General features: G+C 36.8%; 1 protein-coding gene across 1 annotated transcript in view; it reads left to right on the top strand.

Moving 5' to 3' along the window:
* Positions 1 to 26,674, top strand: part of DHX15 (DEAH-box helicase 15) — a 55,135-nt gene that overhangs the window by 18,079 nt on the left and 10,382 nt on the right. The window contains exons 4-7 of the mRNA XM_004009739.5: positions 8,552 to 8,711; positions 10,383 to 10,601; positions 16,233 to 16,400; positions 25,967 to 26,053. Of these exons, the coding sequence (XP_004009788.1) occupies positions 8,552 to 8,711; positions 10,383 to 10,601; positions 16,233 to 16,400; positions 25,967 to 26,053 (634 nt within the window). The remainder of the gene's footprint in view (positions 1 to 8,551; positions 8,712 to 10,382; positions 10,602 to 16,232; positions 16,401 to 25,966; positions 26,054 to 26,674) is intronic.

Genomic DNA, 26,674 nt, shown 5'->3' with positions numbered 1-26,674 from the left:
TTGCCAAAATAAAGCTGTACGCTTAGGCTGATGATCTTCAACATGTAAGTTAATAACTAGGAAGCTATGTATATGATAAATAAGATGTGATATTTTCTGTTTGGCTTTTTATAAGTGTTAGAATTTCATTAAAACATTTTAGATTCCACATTATTCAGAGTACCATATGGCACCTTTCCATGTGACTGTTCACATCTAGTGGTTTGTTCTCATTGTAGCCAGTATAATGGTACGTAGTGCTGTGGCTGTAGTGAGATTCGTGTTACTCATGGGATAATGCTTTTGCTGAGAATGTCAAATTAAACTTGAACCTATATAAATCTTTATCCTTTTACAGATGAAAGGAGCATTATGTTTATTAAGGAGCTATGTCAGTGTCGTTGACTCTTGACTTGATAGAGGAGGTATGCTGTGAAGCAATTAAGGTAGTTTGAATGTCACATGAATTGTGTAGATGATTTCACAGAAGAGGAAGTACTTCATTTGAGCTGAAAAGAATGGCAAGACCTAGATAGGCAAGTTAACTAGGTGGATAAGTTGGATTTTAAGTGGAGTAGACATTCTCACGCTGCTTTGGTTTATAGCATGCTTAATGTTAGGAGTTTTTCATCGTACTCTAGCCCTTTAAGAAATAACTCAAAATTCTAATAATTTATGTTCTAACAGCCTAATAGTCTATTAAACAAATATTGGACATTGAAAGAAAAAGCTTAGTAATTGATTTCATTCTTATTCACCATTATTTAATAATGGATATCTTTGCTGTTGGAACACAGCAGTTTCTTACACCTTCAAATAAGATTGGATGCTGCCGCCTTTATTTTTCTACTCAGTGATGTAAACCTAGATTGTGCTAGGGGATTGTATGTGAGCTGTGTAAGTTAGAGGTGAGTCCAGAAATAGCCAGATCACTTGAAAGAGGTGTGTGAGTTGCTCAGTTGTGTCCAGCTCTTTGTGACCCCATGGACTGTAGTCTACCGGGCTCTGTCCATGAGATTCTCCAGGCAGAAGAATACTGGAGTGGATTGCCATTCCCTTTTTTAGGGATCTTCCCAATCCAGGGATCGAACCCAGGTCTCCCACGTGGCAGGCAGATTCTTTTCCGTCTGAGCCACCACGGAAGCCCTCTGAAAGAGGTAAAAAAAACTTGATTTTTTAAACTGACTTGTATATATACTTAAAATACATTATCAACTCTTTGTACCCATGTCATATGGAAGTACTAATTGATGAAAACAGTCGTTTTCATGGGTGAAGGTAATTTGATGAGTTTAATCAATAGCTGTTCAATAAGTATAATAGCTTTCACTCTAAACATGTTTAAAAATTGTTGGCTTTTTGGGGGATGACCAACCATTTCATAGTGTTGATATTGTGAGGGATGGCTACAGTATTTAGACTCATCATATTTGGTGGTGAAAAGAACAATATTTTAAAAATCACTATATGTGGTTCTGTCTTCTGATATTATCCCTGATAAATGCAAGCTGTTTTAGCCTTGTCATTTGTTCCTTACTGTTGTCATTCAGAGAAGTATTCTGCTGATAGGGGCTTTAAACAAAAAGTAAGTTACATGTAGAAAATTGCATTAAGTACTACTTTTGGTCATGGTCTCTTTGAGAAGTCTTGATCCATTATAAGTTTGAAGAAATTACCACACACAAACCTGTTTGTGTAGGCATTTTATTGTAGGTAGCTTTTCTTTAATAGAGGTGTCACTTGACTGGATTGTAATGGAGTAGTCTAAAAACTTAATGGTAAATAGAAATTTTATGTGAACTTTAAACATTTTATTTTAACGTAAAACTTAACACGTTCATTTATCAATCTGTTAGTGTAGAACCAACACCATTTCCTTGAATATGGGCCCTTTGTAGTTCTATTACTTAGTAAAATGTCTAGTTGTTAAAGGGAGATTAAACTGAGACACTTGCAAAATACCCAGGTGTTGCTTTTCTGGAATTTTAAGAGTTCAGTCTTCTGGAATTCCTCTTTCACTCCTCTATAGTTATCTCACATTTGATGTTTTTTTTTTTTTTTTGTATGTGATTTATCTTTTTCAAGTTTTTCTGAAGCATATAACTTAGGATATGTACATACAATTCTCTTTTCTATCCTAAAAGGTTATCACTGTGTAACATAAGATTATGTTGGCCCAGTTGGTAGGGACAGAAGTGTGGTTTATTCTAATATGTTTGTACAGTAAGATCGATTTTCCCAAAGATTCATTCATTAGGTGAAGGTTAGTTAAGAGTGTAGTGTACAGTTTTACTACATTGAATACTTAACAAGTGCCAGGCAGTTGGTGCATTTATTGTTTTATTTAATTTGAACGATAGCCACTGTATTCTCATTTTTCAAATGCAGCATTAGAGAAAGTTGAACTTATTTAAGGTAGAGCACCAGTAAGAAAGCAGGAACTTGACCAAGGTTTGTCTTGCAAAAAGGATATGTCTTAATCACTCTATATGCTGTTATTTCTCTCTATCCTCATTCTTCACTTCCATAGAATTATTTATGTGTAAGTATTTGTAAGGTAGTAAATCTAATTACTCAGGTTTTACTCGATGTGTGAAATAGATACCAGGAATTTCTTTTGGTCATGCTGAATGAATTTTGGGTCCTCTAGAAACAGTTTTGATTTATTTGCTTGTTTAGTCATGCCAGAATAAAGCCTATACTTTGAAAGATAACCAAAACCCTAACAGGATTGGAATAACAGCACATAACTAGGATATTCAGAACGTATTAAACTTCAGCTTTAATAGTAGGGCTGGTTCAAGACATATGGCTGCTAATTTCACTTATATTTCCCCTGGAGATTGTTCTAGATCAGTGTAAAGTTTCTTCATTCATTTTAGTGACTGCTAGTTTAATTCCTTAGATGGACACTCAGAATTTACAGTTTCTTTTATTAAAATCAGTTGGTGTCCTTAGTATTCTCTTATAAACTTGTACACACATTTTTTTCACACACGTTCAGGTGAGTGTATCTGTGAAATGAGTTTCTTAAAAATGAAACTGGTTGGGTCAGAGGGTGTGTTGGAATTTTATTAGCTGTTGCCATATTTGAGCTACTCTGACTAAGGGATGAGCAAATGAGTATCTGTTTCTATGGCCTTGACAACACTTTGTTGTGGAACATTTTTATCTTTGTCTATATTGTAAGTTAAAAAGTGAAATCTCATTATGATTTTAATCTGCATTTCTTTTATATGAAATCGAGCATCTTTACATGTACTTATGAGCCATTTGTATTTCTTTTTGGAATCTAAGATGCTTTTCTCAGCTTTCCAGACATATTGATACCTGGTTGACAGTCATTTTTATGGTGCTGTTTTAAAATGCATATCTTAAGGCCCTACTGTATAGCACAGAGAACTATATTCAATATCCTGTGGTACACCATAATGGAGAATATATATTTTAAAAGTCTGTATAAGTGAATCACTTTACTGTGCAGCAGAAACAAACATAACATTGTAAATCAGCTATGTGTCTGTCAGTCGCTCAGTCGTGTTTGACTCTTTGTGATCCCAGGGACTGTAGCCTGCAGAGCTCCTCTGTCTATGAAATTCTCCAGGCAAGAATACTGGAGTGGGAGATCTTCCCAATCCAGGGATTGAACCTGGGTCTCCTGCAGTGCAGGCGGATACTTTTACCATCTCAGCTCCTTTAGTTTAGTTCAGTTCAGTTCAGTCACTCACTCATGTCTGACTCTTTGAGACCCTATGAACCGCAACACACCAGGCCTCCCTGTCCATCACCAACTCCCGGAGTTTACCCAAACTCATGTCCATTGAGTCAGTGATGCCATCTAACCATCATATCCTCTGTCGTCCCCTTGTCCTCCAGCCCTCAATCTTTCCCAACGTCAGGGTCTTTTCGGATGAGTCAGTTCTTCGCATCAGGTGGCCAAAGTATTGGAGTTTCAGGTTCAACATCAGTCCTTCCAGTGAACACCCAGGACTGATCTCTTTTAGGATGGATTGGTTGGATCTCCTTGCAGTCCAAGGGACTCTGAAGAGTCTTCTCCAACACCACAGTTCAAAAGCATCCATTCTTCTGTGCTCAGCTTTCTTTATACTGCAACTCTCACATCCATGCGTGACTATTGGAAAAACCATAGCCTTCGCTACATGGACCTTTGTTGGCAAAGTAATGTGTCTGCTTTTTAATATGCTGTCTAGGTTGATCCTAACTTTCCTTCCGAGGAGTAAGCGTCTTTTAATTTCATGGCTGCAATCACCATCTGCAGTGATTTTGGAACCCAAAAAAATAAAGTCAGCCACTGTTTTCCACTGTTCCCCCATCTATTTGCCATGAAGTGATGAGCTCTGAGGGAAGCCCTAAATCAACTATATCTCAATTTAAAAGATCATGAGTGGAAAAAATAATAATTTTAAAAATACCATTGCAGTTTCAGACGATGCAGTTTAAGTCATTGCAACTAGGCTCAAACACATCTTTATTAATAAATTTTTGCCTACGAGAAGTAAGTTTGTTTATTCCTATAGTATATAAAAAAAAAAAAATCCATGCTTCAACTCTTAGAAAGCACTTTTTGCCTCCCTGCTGGTTGTGGGAGCATTTTCCCTGCAAAGAGTTGTTGAGGTTCTTGAAGAAGTGCTGGTTGGTTGGTGAGAGGTTAGGTGAATATGGCAGATGAAGCAAGACTTGGTAGACCAATTTGTTCAACTTTTGAAGTGTTGGTTGTGCAACGTGCAGTTGAGTGATGTTGTGGCAAAGAATTGAGCCTTTTCTGTTGACTAATAGTTGCAGGCATTGCAGTTTTCAGTGCATCTCATTGAGTTGTCAAGCGTACTTCTCAGATGTAATGATATCGTCAGGATTCCATGAAGGCTATAGTGGATCAGATGGGCAGGAACCAAACAGTGGCCGTGACTTTTGGGTACAAATTTGGCTTTGGGAAATTTCAGCGCTTTGGAGCTGCTTCTTGGTCTAACCACTGAGCTAGTCATTGGTGGTTGTAGTATAAAATCCACTTTTTGTCGCATGTCACAATACAATTGAGAAATGGTTCGCTATTGTTGCATAGAATAAGAGAAGACAACACTTCAGAACAATTTTTTTGATTTGTGGTCAGCTCATGAGGTACCCATTCACTGAGCTTTTTCAGCAAACCTTTCCAGTTTGCTTCAAGTGCTGAATGACCATAGAATGGTCGTAGTTGAGTTCTTCGACAGCTTCTCATGCAATTATGAGAGGATCAGCGTCAGTGATTACTCTCATTTGGTCGTTGTCAACTACCGATGGCTGGCCACTGTGCTCCTCATCTTCAAGGCTTCGTCTCCTTTGCAAAACTACTTGAACCACTACTGCACTATACGTTCTTTAGTGGTTCCTGAGTGAAACACATTGTTGATGTTGCAAGTTGTCTTTGCAGCTTTACAACCCATTTTGTACTTGAATAAAAAATTGTTTGAATTTGCTTTTTGTCTAACTTCATTTCTGTAGTCTAAAGTAAATATAAAATAGACAGCAAATAATAAGTCAGATGGTAAAGAATCTGCCTGCAGTGCAGGAAACTTGGATTGGATACCTGGGTCAGGAAGGTCCCCTGGAAAAGGGAATGGCTTCTTGCCTAGAGAAATCCATGGATGGGAGAGCCTGGTGTGCTGTTGTTCATGGGGTCACATGACTGAGTGACTAACACTTTTCTGCAGCTTAGCAAGCATCAAAATGTGAAAATGTGAAAGCAAACACAGGTTGCTATCTATGCAAATTTTTTGATCAAGTAGATCCCAAGTGAAGCCAGTTCTGTATTTCTAACGAGTTCCTAGATGAAACTGATGACTTTTTAAAGCTAGTATTTTCCCAAGACAGTGAGAGAAACATTGTGGATAATAGGATACCCAGTAAAATGTAGAGTTTGGCTGTCCTGGGAAATTTTGGTTACTAGTCCATTACTAAAACTTCAGAATTATGTAATAACAGCTTTTATTGTGACACCCTATTTTTATGGCTCACCCCTTAGTCTGGGTAAATATTTAATTGCTACTCTGAAAGGTAGTAAAACTAGATCTAGGTAAAAGAAAATAGTTAGGGTCTTTATAGGGCTATCAGATCCTGGTTCTGCCTTTTTTTTATTCTATCAGGTTACTTTGGTTTTTTGGGAAAGGGTTTCATAAATCTAGCAAATCATCAGGTGTTAGCTCTCTACTCTTTCTGGGCTTGTTTAAAATTTTTCTTCCTTGTGCGCGAGAGCTTTCTCTCTAGTTGTGAGTGAGGGCTGCCTTTGTTGCGGTGCTCTGGCTTCTCATTGCAGTTGCTTCTCATTGTGGAGCAAGGGCTCTAGGGTGTTCAGGCTTCAGTAGTTGCAGGTTTGGGACTCTGGAGCACAGGCTCACTAGTTGTGCTTGTGTCTATTTGCCCCTGGGCATATTGGAATCTTCCTGGACCAGAAATCAAACTTGTGTTTCCTGCATTGGCAGCCGAATTCTCAATCTTTAGACCACCAGGGAAGTCACAGGACTTTGAGGGGAGAGTATGTCAGTGTCTGAGGGGCCTGGGATTGGGAATCGGTATACTGATACCTAGTCTTAGCAGGCTATTCCACTGATTTTAAAGCCCTGGAAAAGTTAACTGCTAATACTCCCTGGGAAAGCAGCAAATTTAACTATGTTAATTCTGATTCTAAAACCTGGAAGTCCGAGGATTTGGGTTTAGTTGACCATTTAACTTGGTACAGGTGATAATGCATAATTGTTAATAAAGAGCAAATAATAGCTCATTAATTATAACTATAAGCTGCCATTTGTAATCGTTACCCTCTTCTCAGGAAAATATGAAAGAATGAGTATTTGGGTCAGCTCTACTTTTGGATGCCATCATCACATTGTGGTGTTCTGAAGCTTGTTGAGGAAAGATCAAAATAAAGGGGTATTGTTTTTTAAAGGGGTTTTCAAGTGAAAATTTGATACTTAGTGGCTTTTTAATCGCAATTTAATATGTGACATTAGAATGCATTTTACAGTCTGTTGAGGGTCTTACAGGTGGAAGTTAGGTGGTGGTCAGTGATTGAACTTGATCTAGCTGTACATATCATCAGTTCTCATAAGTAATACGTATTTCTGGAACTACATATGTTGAGTTCATTTGTTAATTACAGTATTTTCAGAAATACTACACTAAATTCCATGTTGAATTGAGTAGGCTTGGAAACAGCAACAGGGTATAAATTTGATAGTGTTTAAGCAGATATTGTTCAAAGAGTGACCAATCCATGTTTTTTTGCCTTGCAAAGCAAAAGACAGAGTATGTTGAAACTAAGGAAATTATCCACAGGTATATGAAACTATTAATGTTTTGCTACTGAGATAATGTGCAAAAGGACTGCCTAGCTTGTGTCAGTAATAACACCTGCAGGCAGGAGAAGTTACCAAGCGTCCTCACAGATCAAGATATTTCAAAACATCTAGAGACTAGAGTAGCTGAATCTACAACTAAGTTTAGGCAGAATAAAGAGAAGGCTTCACTTGGGTTGTACACTGTCATTTTGTTGAACTTAGTGCTTCAACAGATGGTTTTGGCTAAAAATACAAAGTTGGTCCTTGAAAGATTAGATTAATTTGTGAAAAATAGAGCCAGAACAGTGAAGTCATAAATGATGACTTCAGATTTTTATACTTGTTTTAATTACATAAATAAAACCATGGATTTGTATTTAACTGAATGGCCTGTGGCTTCAGCATTTGCAGGCAGACTTCATTCTGTCCAAGTGCCAAATGCAGGATGTTTTGTATTAGTGACAGTAGCAGCCAGAAGGGAACAGACAGGAGACTCACTGGCCTGTACAAATCATTCTTCACACCACCCTTCATCTGAGTGCCTGGATTCTGTATTAGCTGGCTTCTCTCAACCCATCCCTGAGCCTAGTTTTCCTCTCTGGTTCCTTGATATAGATAATGCTATATGCCTTGTCTTTTCCATAATTTTATCAGCATTTCCACAGCATAATGTTGCTCCTCATTCCATGAATGTGTTCCTTTTTCTGATTCCTTACCATCATTTTATTGAATTAGATGGGACTGAGGAAAAAAAGATGATAGACTCCTGCTGTCTCAGCCCTTTTGAACCTGTTAGCTCAAGTGGGAAGTTAGTGCAGTTTTAAAGAAATAACAACAGTTTAGTGCTGTAATGTGATAAAGCAGTTTAAAATGGTTTCTTGGTTTTGTTTTGCAAGTTGAATATTTTACATTTTATTTTGTTTTTAAGAAATGTATTTAAGTGACTATTTTCACTTTGGCATTTGTGTGAAATGTGTTTAATTCTGTCATCATCAGATTAACGTTGTTTCTCAGTGTATTTTGGTATTACAGTCTCATTTGACAGAATTTGATAATATATAACTTATTTGATACATTCAGTGAAAAGTTTTTATGGAAGCTTAATTTTGTAATTGATTTTGAAATAATAACATTTGTTTTGAACAAGGGTTAATTTATATTTATCTGATGTCTTTGCATTTCATATTTATGTCTTGAACTTTAAATGCACTAAATAACCAACATGTTATTTGTCAATATAGGTATATGACTGATGGGATGCTACTTCGTGAAGCAATGAATGACCCTCTCTTGGAGCGTTATGGTGTAATAATTCTTGATGAGGCTCATGAAAGGACATTGGCTACAGATATTCTCATGGGTGTTCTGAAGGAGGTTGTTAGACAGAGATCAGATTTAAAGGTGAATTAGTTTATTTGGTTCTTTAAAAACCCTGTGTGTGTGTGTGTGTGTGTGTGTGTGTGTGTGTGTGTATATATTTAAAAGGGAGTACGTGCTGATCACTACAACTACAAAAATAATCACCTATAAAAGCAAATAAGGAGAGTACCAGTAGTGGTTTATACTTTCTTTTTAATTTTTCTTGCTGTGTCTTTGTTTTAGATTTTAAATATACTTCTACTTTTTAGTAGTATGTTTTTAATCATTTCATTATATAGTCCACCCAGTTTTTTGTTTCATTTTAAATGATTTTATGTCATGGTGTTTTTAAACCTTGTGCTCACCCTGCCTTTTATTAAGTACAGGGGACACCTTCACTAAGGATCAAATCCCTGTTCTTGTCCTAACATAAACTCACTCATTCTAACTCATAATGCTGGAGAGTGGAATAACTGTATCCAGAACATACTGCTCCTCAGAAATGCCTTCCTTTAACCTAGGGTCTTGGTTCTTCCCCCTTCCACCCCCGCCTGCCGTCCGTTATACCATTTAAACCCTGGCCAGTGTTACTGTATTGATAAGGGCTTAAAACTGACTGACTGTGTGGACATTTTTGTCTCCCAAATTTTATGACGTTACCTTTTTGCATTGTATGTGTGCAGTTCATTGGAACTTGGTGTTGAGTGTTATTGTATGTGTTACAGAGGTTTGTACACTGGGGAGAAAGATTCTGGGTCTTAAAAAAATTGATACTGAGTTTGATTTTACTATAAAAATTAAATGTATACTTTAAAGAATATATTTGAACAACTGAGTACTATTACTGATTAAACGTTATGAGCTATTGAAATTTTGAGGGAGGAACTCAAAAATAGAAATTAAGAACTCTATAGTGGAATGTTTAATGGGAGAGCTTTTTGTTTAATGGGTTTTGTCATGTATAATTTAAATAAAGAGAGGGTGACCACACAGTCATGCAGCCGGTACCTGAACAACCTTTTGTTGCTGTGGCTTTTTCAGTAGTATAGAAAACCTGTTTGTTTTAGAAAGTTTTCTGAAGAACTTATGCTTAGTAAAGATGATTTGGAAGAATGGAGAAATATTTGTACCACTGATTTATTTTTTGCTTTTTTTGTTTTTCCCTGTGTGCGAGGTTGTCACTTTTTGTTTTAATAGCATAGTAACAATCATATTACATATTGATGTCTCTTATCAGTTCCTTTTATGTAATTTTATAAACTTTGGTTTTTAAGGTGTTGCTTCATGAAAATATACAGTAGTTTATTTATTGGTTATCAGGTTTATTCCTACTTTTTAAAAATTAAATTTACTGTAGCTCAGCTTTTCTATATTTGATTTATCACAACTTTTAAGGCATAATTAATATATGAGGAGTGAAAGTGTTAGTTGCTTTAGTCATGTCTTGACTCTTTGTGACCCCATAGACTAGCCCGCCTTGCTCCTCTGTCCTTGGAATTCTCCAGGAAACAATACTGGAGTGGTTAGTCCTTCTTTTCTCCAGGGGATCTTACTGACCCAGGGATAGAACCACAGTCTCCGGCTTTGCAGGCCGATTCTTTACTCTCTGAGCCACTAGAGACACCATAGTTGACATATATGGAGCAGTAAACATTACTCATCTCTTTACAATCTCTGAAGACAGCTTCAAATAATTTACTGTTTTCTTTTCAGGTTATAGTTATGAGTGCTACTCTGGATGCAGGAAAATTCCAGATTTACTTTGATAACTGTCCTCTCTTAACTATTCCTGGGCGTACACATCCTGTTGAGATCTTTTATACTCCTGAACCAGAGAGAGATTATCTTGAAGCGGCAATTCGAACCGTGATCCAAATTCACATGTGTGAAGAGGAGGAAGGAGATCTACTACTTTTCTTAACTGGTCAAGAGGTATTGTCGTTACTTGGTTCCTTATTTATATTATTTCTATTAGGCAACACCTTTAAACTTAGGAACCCAACATACATTAACCATGTATTTCTCATCCCAGTGTCTAGAAAGTTTTTCTTCAGCATGATTGTATTTATATATGAAATATATAACTCCCTGTATGTACTCTAGGAATATACCCTTTTATGCTGTTAACATTTGTGTTCTAGTTGATATCCTGAGAATATTAAATGCTTTTAGAATTTCAGGATTTAGCAGTTTTAATCTCAACTTTGGAGAGACCCGAGTGGCAAGTGATTTTGTGCTAATTTGCCATTCTGCTGAGCCATGAATGAAATCTGGTTACTCTAGGCAGTAATTTAGTTTGTAAGGGAATTTGTATAACTCAGGTGCCCATCTACCATCAAAACAAGTGTTTGTGTTTTGTTTTTGTCTTCCTACATGTGTTTATTGAGAATTGGAAGGAATCACTGAAATTCTTTAGACTTTACATCATTTTTAAGATAGGGATTTTATTCTCACATGCAGCATTTTCTAAACTCATTTCCATCAGGATGTTTACAGGTGGGCTATGAAATTTTTGATGGCTTAAATAAGTTCAGTGAGTTATCTGGATAAAAGAAACTCTTTTAGAGGTTTTCTGAAAGTTTGTCATTTGTTGTGATAGGCTTTGTGAATTTTCTGCAGTGTCCTTCTCAAACTAATATACATGCCAGTCATTTGGAAATCTTGCAGATTTTTATTCGCTAGGTCAGATATAGGGTCTGATCTGAGAGTCTGTTTCTAGAACAGTGCTACTCCATTAGAACTTTCTTTACATGTGGAAATGTTTTTATGTCTATACTGTTCAATATAGTTGTTGCTGTTCAGTTGCTCAGCCATGTCTGATTCTTTGCAACCCATTGGAATGCAGCACACCAGCCTTCCCTGTCCTTCACTATCTCCCTGAGTTTGCTCAGACTCACATACATTAAGTCAATGATGCCATCCAACCATCTCATCCTCTGTAGCCCCTTTCTCCTGCTCTCAGTCTTTTGCAAGTATCAGGGTCTTTTCCAGTGAGTTAGCTCCTCTTCACATCAGGAGGCCAAAGTTGGAGCTTCAGCATCAGCCCTTCCAGTGAAAAATCAGGATTGATTTGCCTTTAGGATTGACTGGTTTGATCTCCTTGCAGTCCAAGAGACTCTCAAGAGTCTTCTCCAACACCACAATTCAAAAGCATCAGTTCTTTGGTGCTCAGCTTTGTTTATACTCCAACTCTCACATCCATACATGCCTACTGAAAAAACCGTAGCTTTGACTAGATGGACCTTTGTCAGCAAAGTAATGTCTCTGCTTTTTAGTATGCTGTCTAGGTTTGTCATAGCTTTTCTTCCAAGGAGCAAGCATTTTTTAATTTCATGGCTGCAGTCACCATCTGCAGTGATTTTGGAGTCCCCCCAAATAAAGTCTGTCACTGTTTTCATTGTTTCCCCATCTATTTGCCATGAAGTAATGAAACTAGATGCCACACTATTAGTTTTTGTAGCTGCAACAATATAATGAACTTGAGTATTTGCATTGCAGCTAGTGAGAGGAGGAACTAAAATTTAATTTTATAGAATTTTAATTAATTTAGTTACATGTGCTTGACCCTCTTGTTTTAGTTTTTACATATTTTAAGAACTGTTTTTACATATTTTAGTTTTAGTTTTTACATATTTTAAGGGTTTATATGAAAACAAAGAATATGCTTCAGAGGTGGTGTATGGATGGAAAGCAAAGAATATGCTTCAGAGGTGGTATATGGATGGAAAGCCTAAAAAATTTTGGCCCTTTATAGTAAGAAATCTGATCCCTGCTCTAGAACATTTTTTTTTCAAGTGTGGTCAGTGGATTGCCTGCCTTGGGTAGGGGAATTTGTTAAAGCAAGTTCTTGGCCCTGTTTCAGGCTTGCTGAAACAGATGAAATTTACAGATGAAATACTGTAAGAATCTGCATCCTTGCTGCTGCTGCTAAGTCGCTTCAGTCGTGTCCACCTCTGTGCCACCCCATAGATGGCACCCCACCAGGCTCCTCCTTCACTGGGATTCTCCAGGCAAGAACACTGGAGTGGATTGCCATTTCCTTTTCCAGTGCATGAAAGTGAAAGTGAAGCCACTCAGTCATGTCCGACTCTTAGCGACCCCATGGACTGCAGCCCACCAGGCTCCTCCATCCATGGGATTTTCCAGGCAAGAGTACTGGAGTGGAGTGCCATTACCTTCTCTTTTGTGTCTTTAACAAGCTCTAAAGGCCATTTTTCTGTTCTCTTAGGTTAAAAGTCACTGTTCCAGTTGAATGTTTTAGCTATTTTAATGCCCATGGTACATTAGTGACACCACCCTAAACAGTATAGTGGGAAATTGCCCTAGTTCTTTCACATAATCAAAATCAGTGGTCTGCTATGTGACCGCCTAACCTCCAGGAGAAGGTGAACTCTTAACTGCTGTTCAGATTCTACAGGGATGCTTGATATATAATATTTAATTAAATATTGTTGCATTAAGAACTATAACTGTCCTTAATTTTTTTTCCCAGTACTATTTCTATTTTTTCTAGCACTATTTATGTTGTGAAGTGAAGTCGCTCAGTTGTGTCCAACTCTTTGCGACCCCATGGACTGTAGCCTACCAGGCTCCTCTGTCCATGGGATTTTCCAGGCAATAGTACTGGGGTAGATTGCCATTTCCTTCTCCAGGGGATCTCCCCAACCCAGGGATCGAACCCAGGTCTCCCACATTGTAGACAGACGCTTAACTGTCTGAGCCACGAGGGAAGTCCTTATTTATGTTGTAAGCTGATTAATTCTTTGCTGTGGGAACCCCATGCGTAGTAGGGTGCTTATTGTGGCTCTGGCCTTTACCCATTAGATGTAGATACACTCCCCCAGTTTGCAAACATTCCCAGTAAAGAATCATACTTGTTCTTTTGAGAAATACGGTGTGTTACAAATTCACTTTTACAGATAAACCTCTCTAACTATTAGTCTGTGTATGCATTTTGAATGGAAGGATTTTTTTATATTTTGCAGTGTTGAGGCATTTGTGTCCATTTTGTTCTTTGGTGTCTGGTCCCTAGTTTCTCATTTTCTCTAGAGTGAGTAGCATGTTTTTTTTTAACGGCTATTCAAAATAATCATTATGTTCAGATAGTCAGGCACATTAGAATTCTATAAGAAATATCAGATGGCCTTCTGGTGAGGACCTGAAATGCTTTTCTGTGAGTTGAATTTCTATGGCTGATACTTTGGCAGCTCTCCCACAGCTGGGGAAGGGAAAGGAATAATCTCCAATTATCTCATGTATCCTGTTCCATTTTTAAGTTTCTTTTATCCGACTAGCTAGTTTTGAGGAATTTGAAGACCTTTGAGGAGGAGGTAGCAATATTACTATTTTCCTCATGTCTGTGAGCCTGTTGTTTTTATTTGGTCAGTTAAGTGATAGGTTCTGGGAGTTCTGTACCCCATCTCCATAAATTTGAATAGTACCCATAAAATTTAGCTATCTCAAAACTTAAAAATGACAACCATATTACAATTTTGACCATGTAAACAATAGTGTTTCTATAGTCGCTTGAGTTAATTTGGGAGGGGAAAGACCAATTTTAGTTAGTGAAGGTTTGGAAAATGTGAATGTTGATTGTTGTTGTTGTTAATCCGTTAAACCAGGGGTTCCTAGTAGAACTCCCTAGAGGAGCTGTGCTACCAAGTTCAATAACAATGATTGTAATTGAAATATGAATTGTTTTAAGTAAATACTTCAAGATGTTGAACTCTTCATTCTTTAAGCAATACATTCTTTCATCTTTAATTTCACTGAGTAAAATTAGTCTTTTCAACATGTAGGAGTTTAGATTCTTCAGTAGGGTCTAAATTAATTTATATTATTATATACTAATTAATCTGTCAATATATATTGATGCTTTTGGAGCTGGAAGTCTTTTGCTCAATTCAGAAACTCTTGAACTTTTGTCTCGGTTCATGACTAAGCGGAAGATTGCATTGTGCTGATGAATGTCAGTGAGCTTTCTGGTCTTTCGAACTGTCAAGGTTGACTCTGAAACTTCAGTAAAATTTAGGGAAAATTTTGTTGCCAAGTTTAAAAAAATAATGTTTAGAACTTTGTCTTCATAAAACCATAAACAGTGTGGGATTTTTTTTTCTCACTCATTATATCACATGCAGTAGTGATTTTGTTTCAGCTCCATACATGCTTAGCAGATAGTTTCAAATAAATTTGGAATAATCTTGTTAAAATTTCTAGAGTCTGCAAATGCACAATTTGGGGCTCTTAATTTTCTATATAAAATCTGGTATTTGATGACTTCTGAATTAACAGAATTGAAAAATATTCTGAATTTGGCATCAGTTTTCCTATAGGTATATATGTTTTTAAGAACTATATATATAGTTTGGGGTTTATATTGTGTTTGTGTGTTCTTTTTTTAAGATCTAATTTTGTTTTTGTATACCAGCAGGGGGCATTCTAATCTAGATACAGCATTTGAAAGCAATTTTTTGGTAAAAATATTTGTTTCTGTTTTTTTTTTTTTTCAATGAATAGCAAACTTTCATTTCTTTTGGAAATTGTATACCTCAAAGGAAGTCGGTATATAAGATCTTTAGTAATTTTCTCTGTCAGTTTTTAAGACCTCATCAATACTCCAGAAAGCTGAAATGTTTTAAATTTGTTTAAATTTTTTTTTTTTCTTTTGTATATTCTTTTAACACGGAAACAGAGTTGTACTTTAGTTAAGAAATCATTTTAAGGAAAATTATTCTCGCTTAATTATAATATACAATAATTTTACTTGGTAAATTTTTAAAAATTGTTCTGTCTTTCGAATAAAAGATAATTTGTCAATAAGGGTAACTTCTAATTAATATTGGCCATACTGCCAAATCATTTAGCGTACTTCTGAGTTTAACTGAATTAAAGCTTCTGTAAAATTTTAAATATAGCTCCCTTCCCATGTTACAGTCCCTTTCCCATCCCCTAGAGCCTTCACCTACCTCTCTGTCTCTCACACCCTCCCAGTATTCATTGTGTCCTCTTTTGAAACCTGGAATTAAATGCAAAATGTGTTGGAGTTGTTTTGTGTATTAGGGAGATCTTTGAAGAGGTTTTAAGATATTTGGGTTAACCTGGTTCTTAAATATCTATGTTGATACTGTAGAGGTGTGTGTTCTCATTAGGCACAATGAAGCAAATCTTCCATATAATTGCATTAGTGATACGTGACATTAAAGCCTAATTGGCTTATTTAAAATATCTTGCACATCAATTTCTTGTAGATTGTGAAAATTGAAAAGGTTATGAGTGCAGTTAAATATTCCTGGGTGAGAAATTTCAATTTTAGTACAATTTGTTGAGAATTAATTAGGACATTGACTCTTAAGAAAAAAGGGTGTGGAATGTCAATAAGGCAATTGTGTGTTTATGTGACTAGAGAAATCAAAGTTTCTTTGATTATTTCTGAAATCCCAATGAAATTTGCTGAATTAATTGTGATGACTAGAATAAGCTGCATAGAACTAGGATTATAGTAAATCCTTAAAATGTTGCAGTGTGTATTCATTCTGTTTGCACACTTAAACTTTTATTTTGTAGGAAATTGATGAAGCCTGTAAGAGAATAAAGCGTGAGGTTGATGATTTGGGCCCTGAAGTCGGTGACATCAAAATCATTCCATTGTACTCCACACTCCCACCTCAGCAGCAACAACGCATCTTTGAACCTCCACCTCCAAAAAAACAGAATGGAGCAATTGGAAGAAAGGTAACGTTGAAATGTTCTCTATAAACATTGCATTGATACCGAAAGATTTGTCTGTGAGATATCAAATTGTATTGAATTATTATTCAAGGAATAAGTTACAGGTGATTGTGATCTGAATTCTATGCTAGTTATCTGAATTTCCAAAGTAAATGGAAGGAAATGTATTTGTGTAGAGTTCTGCATATCTTTTGACAGGTACTGCTACCATATCCCTGGGAAATTCTTCCTTAGCAAATGGAAGGTTGCTTAGGGTGAGGAAGGTAGCCAAATGTCTTTCTCCCCATTAAATCACTTGGCACAAAGTACTTTTTTCCTCAGTTCCTTGGCTTCTCCCTAGAATTTTTGCTCAGTTGCTCAGTCCAGTTGTTCAGTCGTGTCTTGCTCTTTGCAACCCAATGGACTGCAGCATGGCAGGCTTCCCTGTCCATCGCTAACTCCTGAAGCTTGCTCAAACTCATGTCCATCGAGTTGGCGATGGCATCCAACCATCTCATCCTCTGTCATCCTCTTCTCCTCCTGCCTTCAATCTTTCTCAGCATCAGGGTCTTTTCCAGTGAGTCAGTTCTTTGCACCAGGTGGCCAAAGTATTGGAGTTTCACTTTAAGTATCAGTCCTTCCAGTGAATATTCAGCATTCATTTCCTTTAGGATTGACTGGTTGGGTCTCCTTTCAGTCCAAGGGACTCTCAAGAGTCTTCTCCAACACGACAGTTCAAAAGCATCTATTCTTTGGCACTCAGCTTTGTTTTTATAGTTCAGCTTTCACATCCATACATGACTACTGGAAAAACCATGGTTTTGACCAGAGAGACCTTTGTCAGCAAAGTAATGTCTCTGCTTTTTAATATTCTGCCTAGGTTGGTCATAGCTTTTCTTCCAAGAAGCAAGTGTTGTTAAATTTCATGGCTGCAGTCACCATCTGTTGTGATTTTAGAGCCCCTCAAAATAAAGTCTCTCACTGCTTCCATTGTTTCCCCATCTATTTGCCATGAAGTGACGGGACCAGATACCATGATCTTAGTTTTCTGAATATTGAGTTTTAAGCCAACTTTTTCACTCCTCTCTCACTTTCAAGAGGCTCTGTTTCTTCTTCGCTTTCTGCTACAAGGGGAGTGTCATCTGCTTATCTGAGGTTATTGATATTTTCTCCCAGCAATCTTGATTCCAGCTTGTGTTTCATCCAGCCAAGCATTTTACATAATATAATCTGCATATAAGTTAAATAAGCAGGGTGCCACTATATAGCCTTGAGGTACTCCTTTCCTGATTTGGAACCAGCATAACTTAAATGTCATTGTTGACTGCACAGATTTCTGATAACAGTAGCACTAATAACACTGAATAAATAATGTGGATTTCTTGAGGGTAGGAACTGTGGGTCCCATTGATATGGATATCTGCCTGGCACAGGAACTGAGGCCAGGGGTATTCCAGCCTTGTTTCTTCGTGCTTTGTTGGGAATGGATACAGTGGAGATTTGAGTTTGATACAGGCAGCTATGCTTTTATTTTTTGAGATGGGGATTCTGATAGATCCTTTGAAAATAAGATTGCATTGCTGTAAAAGGTTTGAAAACCACTAGAATAGGGTCAGCTTGGTTTTTAAAAATCCCAGACATTTATTTAAGGTTCTTTAAAGTTGCATGTAATTTTTGGTAGGATTCTTAATCTGATTTTAAAGTGGGTATAAATAATTACCTTTATCACCTTGGAAGATGATTGACACAGATAAAACTGAGTGTATACAGGGTACTAACATTTCTAGAACAAAGTAACCCCTCGTGGCAACCACTATACACTTGAGTCTATTCATGTAGGAAAAAATGTTTGGAAATACTACTCACTTATGGCTTACATGTCAATCAAATTTGGAATTTATTGTTTATTTCTGTATATAGGCCTAGGAGAGTCAAAAATTTTTTCTTTCTTTTGCTCTCTTTTTTCTTAACAGTTTGATGAAAAATTATAGATATTGAAATTTATCTTGGTTAATTATTTACTTGGCTGTCCAAATGTTAAATGAACCGGATACATTTTTCAAACTGAAAGAACTTACTGAAAAGATAGGCAGCATGAGCCTGAAGGTGAAAATGAAGTCGCTCAGTCGTGTCCAGCTCTTTGTGACCCCATGAACTATAGCCTACCAGGTTCCTCTGTCCATAGGATTTTCCAGGCAAGAACACTGGGTTGCTATTTCCTTCTCCAGGAGATCTTCCCAACCCAGGGATTGAACTTGGGTCTCCTGGATTGTAGACAGATGCTTTACAGTCTGAGACATGAGCCTCAGTTCAGTCTAGTCACTCAGTCGTACCGACCCTTTGCAACCCCATAAATCACAGCACGCCAGGCCTCCCTGTCCATCACCAACTCCTGGAGTTCACCCAAACTCATGTCCATCGAGTCGGTAATGCTATCCAGCCATCTCATCCTCTATCATCCCCTTTTCCTCCTGCCCCCAATCCCTTCCAGCATCAGAGTCTTTTCCAATGAGTCAACTCTTCCCATGAGGTGGCCAAAGTATTGGAGTTTCAGCCTCAGCATCATTCCTTCCAATGAACACTCAGGACAGATCTCCTTTAGGAAGGACTGGTTGGATCTCCTTGCAGTCCAAAGACTCACAAGAGTCTTCTCCAACACCACAGTTCAAAAGCATCAGTTCTTTGGCGCTCAGCTTTCTTCACAGTCCAACTCTCACATCTATACATGACCAATGGAAAAACCAGTGGACCACTGGAAAAATCTTGACTAGATGCACCTTTGTTGGCAAAGTATTGCCTCTGCTTTTCAATATGCTATCTTGGTTGGTAATAACTTCCTTCCAAAGAGTAAGCATCTTTTAATTTCATTGCTGCAATCACCATCTGCAGTGATTTTGGAGCCCCCAGAAATAAAGTCTGACACTGTTTCCACTGTTTCCCCGTCTATTTCCTATGAAGTGATGGGACCGGAGGCCATGATCTTCATTTTCTGAATGTTGAGCTTTAAGCCACCTTTTTCACTCTCCTTTTCACTTTCATCAAGAGGCTTTTTAGTTCTCTTCACTTTCTGCCATAAGGGTGGTGTCATCTACATATCTGAGGTTATTGATACCTCTCTCGGCAATCTTGGTTCCAGCTTGTGCTTCTTCCAGCTCAGCGTTTCTCATGATGTACTCTGCATAGAAGTTAAATAAGCAAGGTGACAATATACAGCCTTGACGTACTCCTTTTCCTATTTGAAACCAGTCTGTTGTTCCATGTCCAGTTCGAACTGTTGCTTCCTGACTTGCATATAGGTTTCTGAAGAGACAGGTTAGGTGGTCTGGTATTCCCATCTCTTTCAGAATTTTCCACAGTTTATTGTGATCCACATAGTCAAAGGCTTTGGCATAGTCAGTAAAGCAGAAATAGATGTTTTTTTGGAACTCACTTGCTTTCTCGATGATCCAGTGCATGTTGACAATTTGCTCTCTGATTCCTCTGCCTTTTCTAAAACCAGCTTGAACATCTGGAAGTTTACAGTTCATGTATTGCTGAAGCCTGGCTTGGAGAATTTTGAGCATTACTTTACTAGCGTGTGAGATGAGTGCAATTGTGCGGTAGTTTGAGCATTATTTGGCATTGCCTTTCTTTGGGATTGGAAAGAAAACTGAGCTTTTCCAGTCCTGTGGCCACGGCTGAGTTTTCCAAATTTGCTGGCATATTGAGTGCAGCACTTTCACAGCATCATCTTTCAGGATTTGAAATAGCTCAACTGGAATTCCATCACCTCTACTAGCTTTGTTCATAGTGATGCTTTCTAAGGCCCACTTGACTTCACATTCCAGGATGTCTGGCTCTAAATGAGTGATCACACCATCGTGATTATCTTTGTTGTGAAGATCTTTTTTGTACAGTTCTTCTATGTATTCTTGCCACTTCTTCTTAATATTTTCTGCTTCTGTTAGGTCCATACCATGTCTGTCCTTTATTAAGCCCATCTTTGCATGAGCCTAGTGGAGTATAAATTAACAGGAGATTGATTGGGGTGGGGGGGAATCAGGTTTAGAGTTAATCATAAATCAAAAACTGTGAACATGACTTAAAGTCTGATGCTAGCTAGCTTCATTATGTTGAATGCTGCAACTATTTTTGTCATAGTGCTGTCTCTAGAACATGGTAAAATACTTTCTGTTACTATTTGCATTCAGAATTTGGGGGGAAACTTTTGAAATTTTAAGTGATAACTTTAGTATATAATTTTGAAGGTGATTTGTTGACTGAAAAGTACTCATTCTCTGCAGTTTTTTTACTTCATTCTTTGTCAGTTGATGTGTATAAAAGTAGTTGTTTAAAGTGGAGTTAGTGCATCTTCCATGTGGATGGTTTAATTTTTCTTCAAATCATGGGTACTTTGTATATCTGCTTTTAATTTTAAAATGGTGATTTTATTTATCTTGGAGTAAATACAGCAAGGTTTACCATGTTTGTCTTTTCATGTAGTTCTCTTCATTCCATTTAGAGTTACTTTGATGGGGCCCACCTTACCTTCATATTTGAGCTCTTCTTTTCTCTGTTAATACTAGTATAGTAGAAATTTAGGTTCAGTCTGTTGCTGGTTCTGTACATGACTTTTCAACAGTTTAAGCCCACGGAATAGAATTAGTTGTTGCTTTGTTTTGTTTTTTAAGCTATTGCTTTTCATGTTCTTGTAAATCCTAGAATATTTAGAGGAATTTTGCCTTTCTAAAAAGAGTGATTCAGCAGCAGTTGTATATGATGTTGAGGCCACTGGAGTTTCCAGGGCTTTGGTTTACCTTGGGATATCTCCAGCTTTTAATTCAGAATGAAAACTAAGAGCCACTGTGCTACTTCATCATCCACTAATTATGTTTTTCGTTCAGCTAAAGCTGTAGGATCTCTTGCTGGGAAATCATGTTATCTCCTGGCATGAGTCAGCTTCATCTTAGAAGTCAAAGGAGCACTCTCATAGCCTCCCTGGATGACCCCAGTGGGCGGGGGAACTTCCCTTGGCAGTGGTGCATCATACTCTGAGGGAAAAACACTTTGAAGCCCAGCGTGTTTAAGGGATAATGAACGATTTTTATAAGAGTTTATAGAGAAGGGTTTACTCATCCAGTCATATATTTTGAAGCTGGTTTTGGGAGAGATAGTACTAGTTGAAAACCTGAGACCATTGAAATGCACTACGGCCAAGCACTGACTGGCCAGCAAGATGAGTAAGTGACCATCAGACCCAGGGCCTGGCAGGTCCAGTTAAAGTAGGAAAAAGGATTGATGGGATTGTGGGGAAAGAGGAAAGGTAATGAAGATGCACACAGGTTATTTGAGGGTATGGAAAAGGAAAAACTGGTATTCAGTTGCTGCTTTCCTGTCCTCTTTTTTTAAATGCTATAACTTTGGTAATATTTTATTTGTAAAGGCCAAGGCTTAATTCTTCTATCATGAATTCATTAATTAAACATTACTGTGCCAGTTACTGGAATGGGACTTTTCGTTCAGGAATGTTGTCACTGATTGGTATTCACAATTAATTTAAAACTACAGGAAGGGATAGATTGGGAGATTGGGATTGACATATACACACTACTATATATAAAATAGGTGACTAATAATGTCCTACTGAATAGCACAGGGAACTCAGTACTGTGATGACCTGTATTGGAAAAGAATCTTAAAAAGAGCGGATGTATGTATGTATATTATGGAGAAGACAATGGCAACCCACTCCAGTACTCTTGCCTGGAAAATCCCATGGATAGAGGAGCATGGGGTCACTACGAGTTGGATACGACTGAGCGATTTCACTTTCACTTTTTACTTTCATGCATTGGAGAAGGAAATGGCAACCCACTCCAGGGTTCTTGCCTGGAGAACCCCAGGGATCGGGGAGCCTGGTGGGCTGCCATCTATGGGGTCGCACAGAGTTGGACCTGACTGAAGCGACCTAGCAGCAGCAACAGCATGTATTTTATAACTGATTCACTTTGCTGTACAGCAGAAAGACAACATTGTAAATCAGCTGTACTCAAAAAAATAACAACTGACCAAAAGCACAAAGATAAATAAGATTATGTAGAAAGAGTTAGGGATTTAAGGTCTACTTCCAATACTTAAAATACTATTTGATTCATACTTTTGTTAAATTATATCGGATCACATTTTGTAAAGTAGTACTTCATTTGTTGTCTTACTCCTCATTGTATTAATTTATGCAAAATAGTTTCTAATTGATAGTGATCAAACTAACGAAACAGCCTTTTAGTACTAAAGTTTTAAAATGTAGGCTATATTAAAGGTAAACTTCTGTGGGCATTGGGTACTTAACTAGCATTCCTTTTACAAATAATTGAGATCTTTTTGCATGGTGCTCTAGCATAGCATCAATGGTAGACTTTCAAGCTTTCTAATAGTTAAGAAAAGTTGAGGATGCAATACATAAATTTTTGAGGGTGGATACTTTACCTCTTTTAATCATTAATCATTCTTGATATTTGTTCAGATACTTGACTTTAAGCTAAAGCTTCTGTTGCTTTCTATTATTTCTTTTTATTAACATTTATGCTTAAATTACGTATGTATTTTTTTGACTAAGACTTATTTGCTGTTTTATAGATTTGGTGTTATTAAATCCAGCAACTATTTTTATTTTTATTTCATTTTCATTAATTTTGTCCATAAAGATAGCTGATTTTTCTGTATCTTATCTCACAGTTTACTAATTAACATGGCTCAGAGCGTACATTGCTCAATAAAAAAGAGAAATGGCCCTTGTGGAGGTGTCTCTCTAATTTTAAAGAGAGGCTTAATGATCCACTATCTGAAGATAACTTAGTGTGGTACTGCTGGAATATTTACAAACAAATAAGCTAATGTCCTCACTGAATTAGAGACCCCACCGAGTTCCCTAGGGACTAAAAACCCACACTTCTTTAACCTAAATGCATTATTGTGTCCAAATAGAATTCAAGTAGAGCATCTCAAGTACTTTGAAATGGAATTATTGAAATAAATCAACGTGAATTCCATTAAAAAGCAAATTATTGAGGGGGAAGGAGATAAATCTAGATGAGAGTTTATTCTTAACACATTTAATATAAAAAGATTAGAATTGGCATTGTTTTGATTTTTTTATCATAGAGTTTATATACTGGGCTATTTATCTGAAATAATTCCTTTGTCATTGAGGTTTGAACACTCTTTAAGGGTCTTTGAACACTATTGCCAAGCTATAGTCTAGAAAGCTTTGTAGCATATGTATTCGTTAACAAATTCAGGACCACTTTGTGTTGAGACCGCTTCCTAAATAGATCATGTGCCACTTAATACATCTAAAAAATACTTAGGGCTTGCCTCACCCCACTGTTAAGGTTCCAAGGCAGCTAGATAACTTGCATCATTTATTTGTCTTTTTGGGGGGGGGGTGCGCTGAGTGTGTATGTATGCATATTTTATTTAGCCTTAGCGAGTACTGTATCTACAGCTCAAAGTTGTACAGTTTAAGAGTTTTTCCCTTTTTTGCCCCCAAACCCACTTCTCATGGGGCAGGGAGGTCCTACTCAAGAAATTATTTTATTGTCTTAAAGCTTTCTAGCCCATTAATTCTTTTAATTAAAAAAAAATGGAAAAAACCTAAAAGCTGTGCTTCTCTAGGTCTTTGTTAACACTTCGAATTTCAGTTTTAACTTTTGGGTGTCAGTTGACTCAACAGTAATCACACAGAGCTTGCCGAAGTTGATGTGAACATCACCTGATTCTTAATATCTGTGGAATCACAGATCCACACCTCCTTGTAGATGTACAATTTGTCACACAGACCCAGAGAGAACATGTGAACACCAGTTTTTATGGACAAAAATTATTTGCACCAGTACATTTTTATTACATTGTTTGTGTTTTGTTCTAGAAGAAATAGGTGAAGTGTATTTTTTCCCCAAAATACATGTTTTATACTTCTATTTATATGTACATTTTCCAGAACTACAGCTTTTGCCCCAGAATTCCAGAAAGCCACAAGACCTCTTATATAGTAACAAGTGTGTGGTTTGTGATTCTGTATAGTTTACAAGGGCTCTGTCTCAGCTGACTAGTATGCAAGAGTTACAAAAGGAAATTGAAGTTTGAGTGTGTTAAAACCGCTCCACTGTTACTTAGCTACTTAGATTTGATTCCTGGCTTTGATACTACACACTGGCTTTGTAGAAGAATATTAAACTATGTTTATACTTATTGAAGTTCACCTCCTGACCTTGTTTATGCTTACTTCAGCTCTAATTATTGAATGTTCATGTCTTTGAAATGTTCTGGAAAATATATTTCATTAGCATCATTAGCATCATTATAGTTTACTGTTCATTTGCTAGTTAGTATTCTTTTCAGCTGATCAGTGCAAAAAGGGAGCATTTTGGTTTTAGACATGTAAATAATTGCATAATATCATCCTGTTAATGATGTTCCCGTAGCCTTTTAAACCTCCAAGATTACCTGGCAATGTGAGTCCTTTCTTTTGTGTGCCTAACGGCATTCTTATCCACATGCTTTTGTTTAAGCAGAACCTTCTACTGCTCTTCACTTCTCCCTTGTGGGTAGATCCCACCTTATCTTCAACAGCTCTCCTAAATGCCATTTTCTGAGTAAGTTTTCCTTGTCTTTGCTTGGGCAGTACATCCTTTAAAATTCTTATGGCATGTTTTTTCTGTCATTGTACTTCCATTCCACCTCTAATCTTTCTTTGCAGGTTTTAAAAAGCTTTAAGAGCAGACTCTGATTCATCTGTGTCAACTACTTGCATATTCAGGCATCTCCACCTTAATGGCAGTAATCTTCCTCAGATCAGATGCTTTGAGAAAAATACTAATGAAGATCCCATTTTTCCATTGCTTAAAAAGAAAAAAATGTGTAACATGTCATTCTCAGGTCCCTAATTTTCTAAAGCATAAAACACCCACATGAAAAAACAATCATGTTAGTATATAAATGCTTTGAACCTTATTCACTTTCAATAAAAAGTTCAAATCATTCCTTAAGATTCCTTGAATGCTGTGATACCCCCTCTGAGATTTCCAGAACATCTATGTTCAATTCTGATGATACACCAATTCTTACTGGATTCTAAGTTGAGATTTTCACCCCCACATGCCATTTCATTTAAAATATTTAGTTGACTTTCGGTGATACAGTTTTCCTTTGTAAATGTTGCCTGAAAGTATTGAAACATGTACGTGTTGTACAGTTTGAATATTAACCAAGAAGTGTTTTCTCAGAGAGACTTTCTGTGAGATAAACTTATTGGTTTATGAATTATTTTCTTTTGATTTTGTTCTGCTATTTGAATAATTAAAACCTAATGTAGTCAAGTAATAACCTGAAGATTTTTTATTGAAAATGGAAGGTGCTATGATGAACTAAATGAAACTTTGAATTCTTAAATATTAATTTGTCTTTATATAACATTGGTTAGTAAAGATTAAACCTAATTCCTGTTTATTTACTGGTTTGTAATTGATTGTTTAGTATAATAAGTTAATGACTAATCTTATTATTTGAATTGTACTTGGCTTGTAGTTTAAATACTGTTCATATCTTAACAGGTGGTTGTGTCAACTAACATTGCAGAGACATCTTTGACAATAGATGGTGTGGTATTTGTAATTGATCCTGGATTTGCAAAACAAAAGGTACATATTTTAGTACTATAGTACTTTATAAATTAGTGTTCATTTGATAGTACTTATTGCTTACTTGTTTCATGCCTGAAGTTCGCTTTTTAGAATCATTTTCCAATTTGTGTTTCATTTTCAGAAGTCTGTGATGTGAGCCTTTGGTTCCAGCTGGCTTTCACATTCTAAGCCCATGTTTATAATCCTATGTTTTTGTTTTTCTTTTCATTGCTTTCTTTGTTTCTGTGTGGTGATCCTGAGTGTTTCATACGTGAGTGTATATTCATGTAAGGAGTAGTAAAAAGTACGGGATTATCATCCCTGCCTATTAGTCACTCAGTCAGCTAAATTAGTTTCTATTATGTATCAGGCATAGTACTTGGGGAAAAAAAAAGTATTATGTTAACCTCTAGTTCAGCAGTGATGAGTACCCAAGCACCTTAGCCAAATTAAGGGATTACTCAGTTAATAAATAAAACTGTTTTCTTACCTAAGATCTTTGATCACATTTGATTATGTTTTATATTTGGGAGAATTTATTGTGCGTAGTATTCACGTTCTTGATGGAAAACAATTCTTTAAATTGGCAGCATATAACTGACTTCTGGACTGAGTTCAAAATATTTTCTTGATGTCCAC

The sequence above is a fragment of the Ovis aries genome, chromosome 6 (genome assembly GCF_016772045.2).
Source record: "Ovis aries strain OAR_USU_Benz2616 breed Rambouillet chromosome 6, ARS-UI_Ramb_v3.0, whole genome shotgun sequence".
Taxonomy (NCBI): domain Eukaryota; kingdom Metazoa; phylum Chordata; class Mammalia; order Artiodactyla; family Bovidae; genus Ovis; species Ovis aries.
This window is presented reverse-complemented; position numbering and strand designations above follow the sequence as displayed.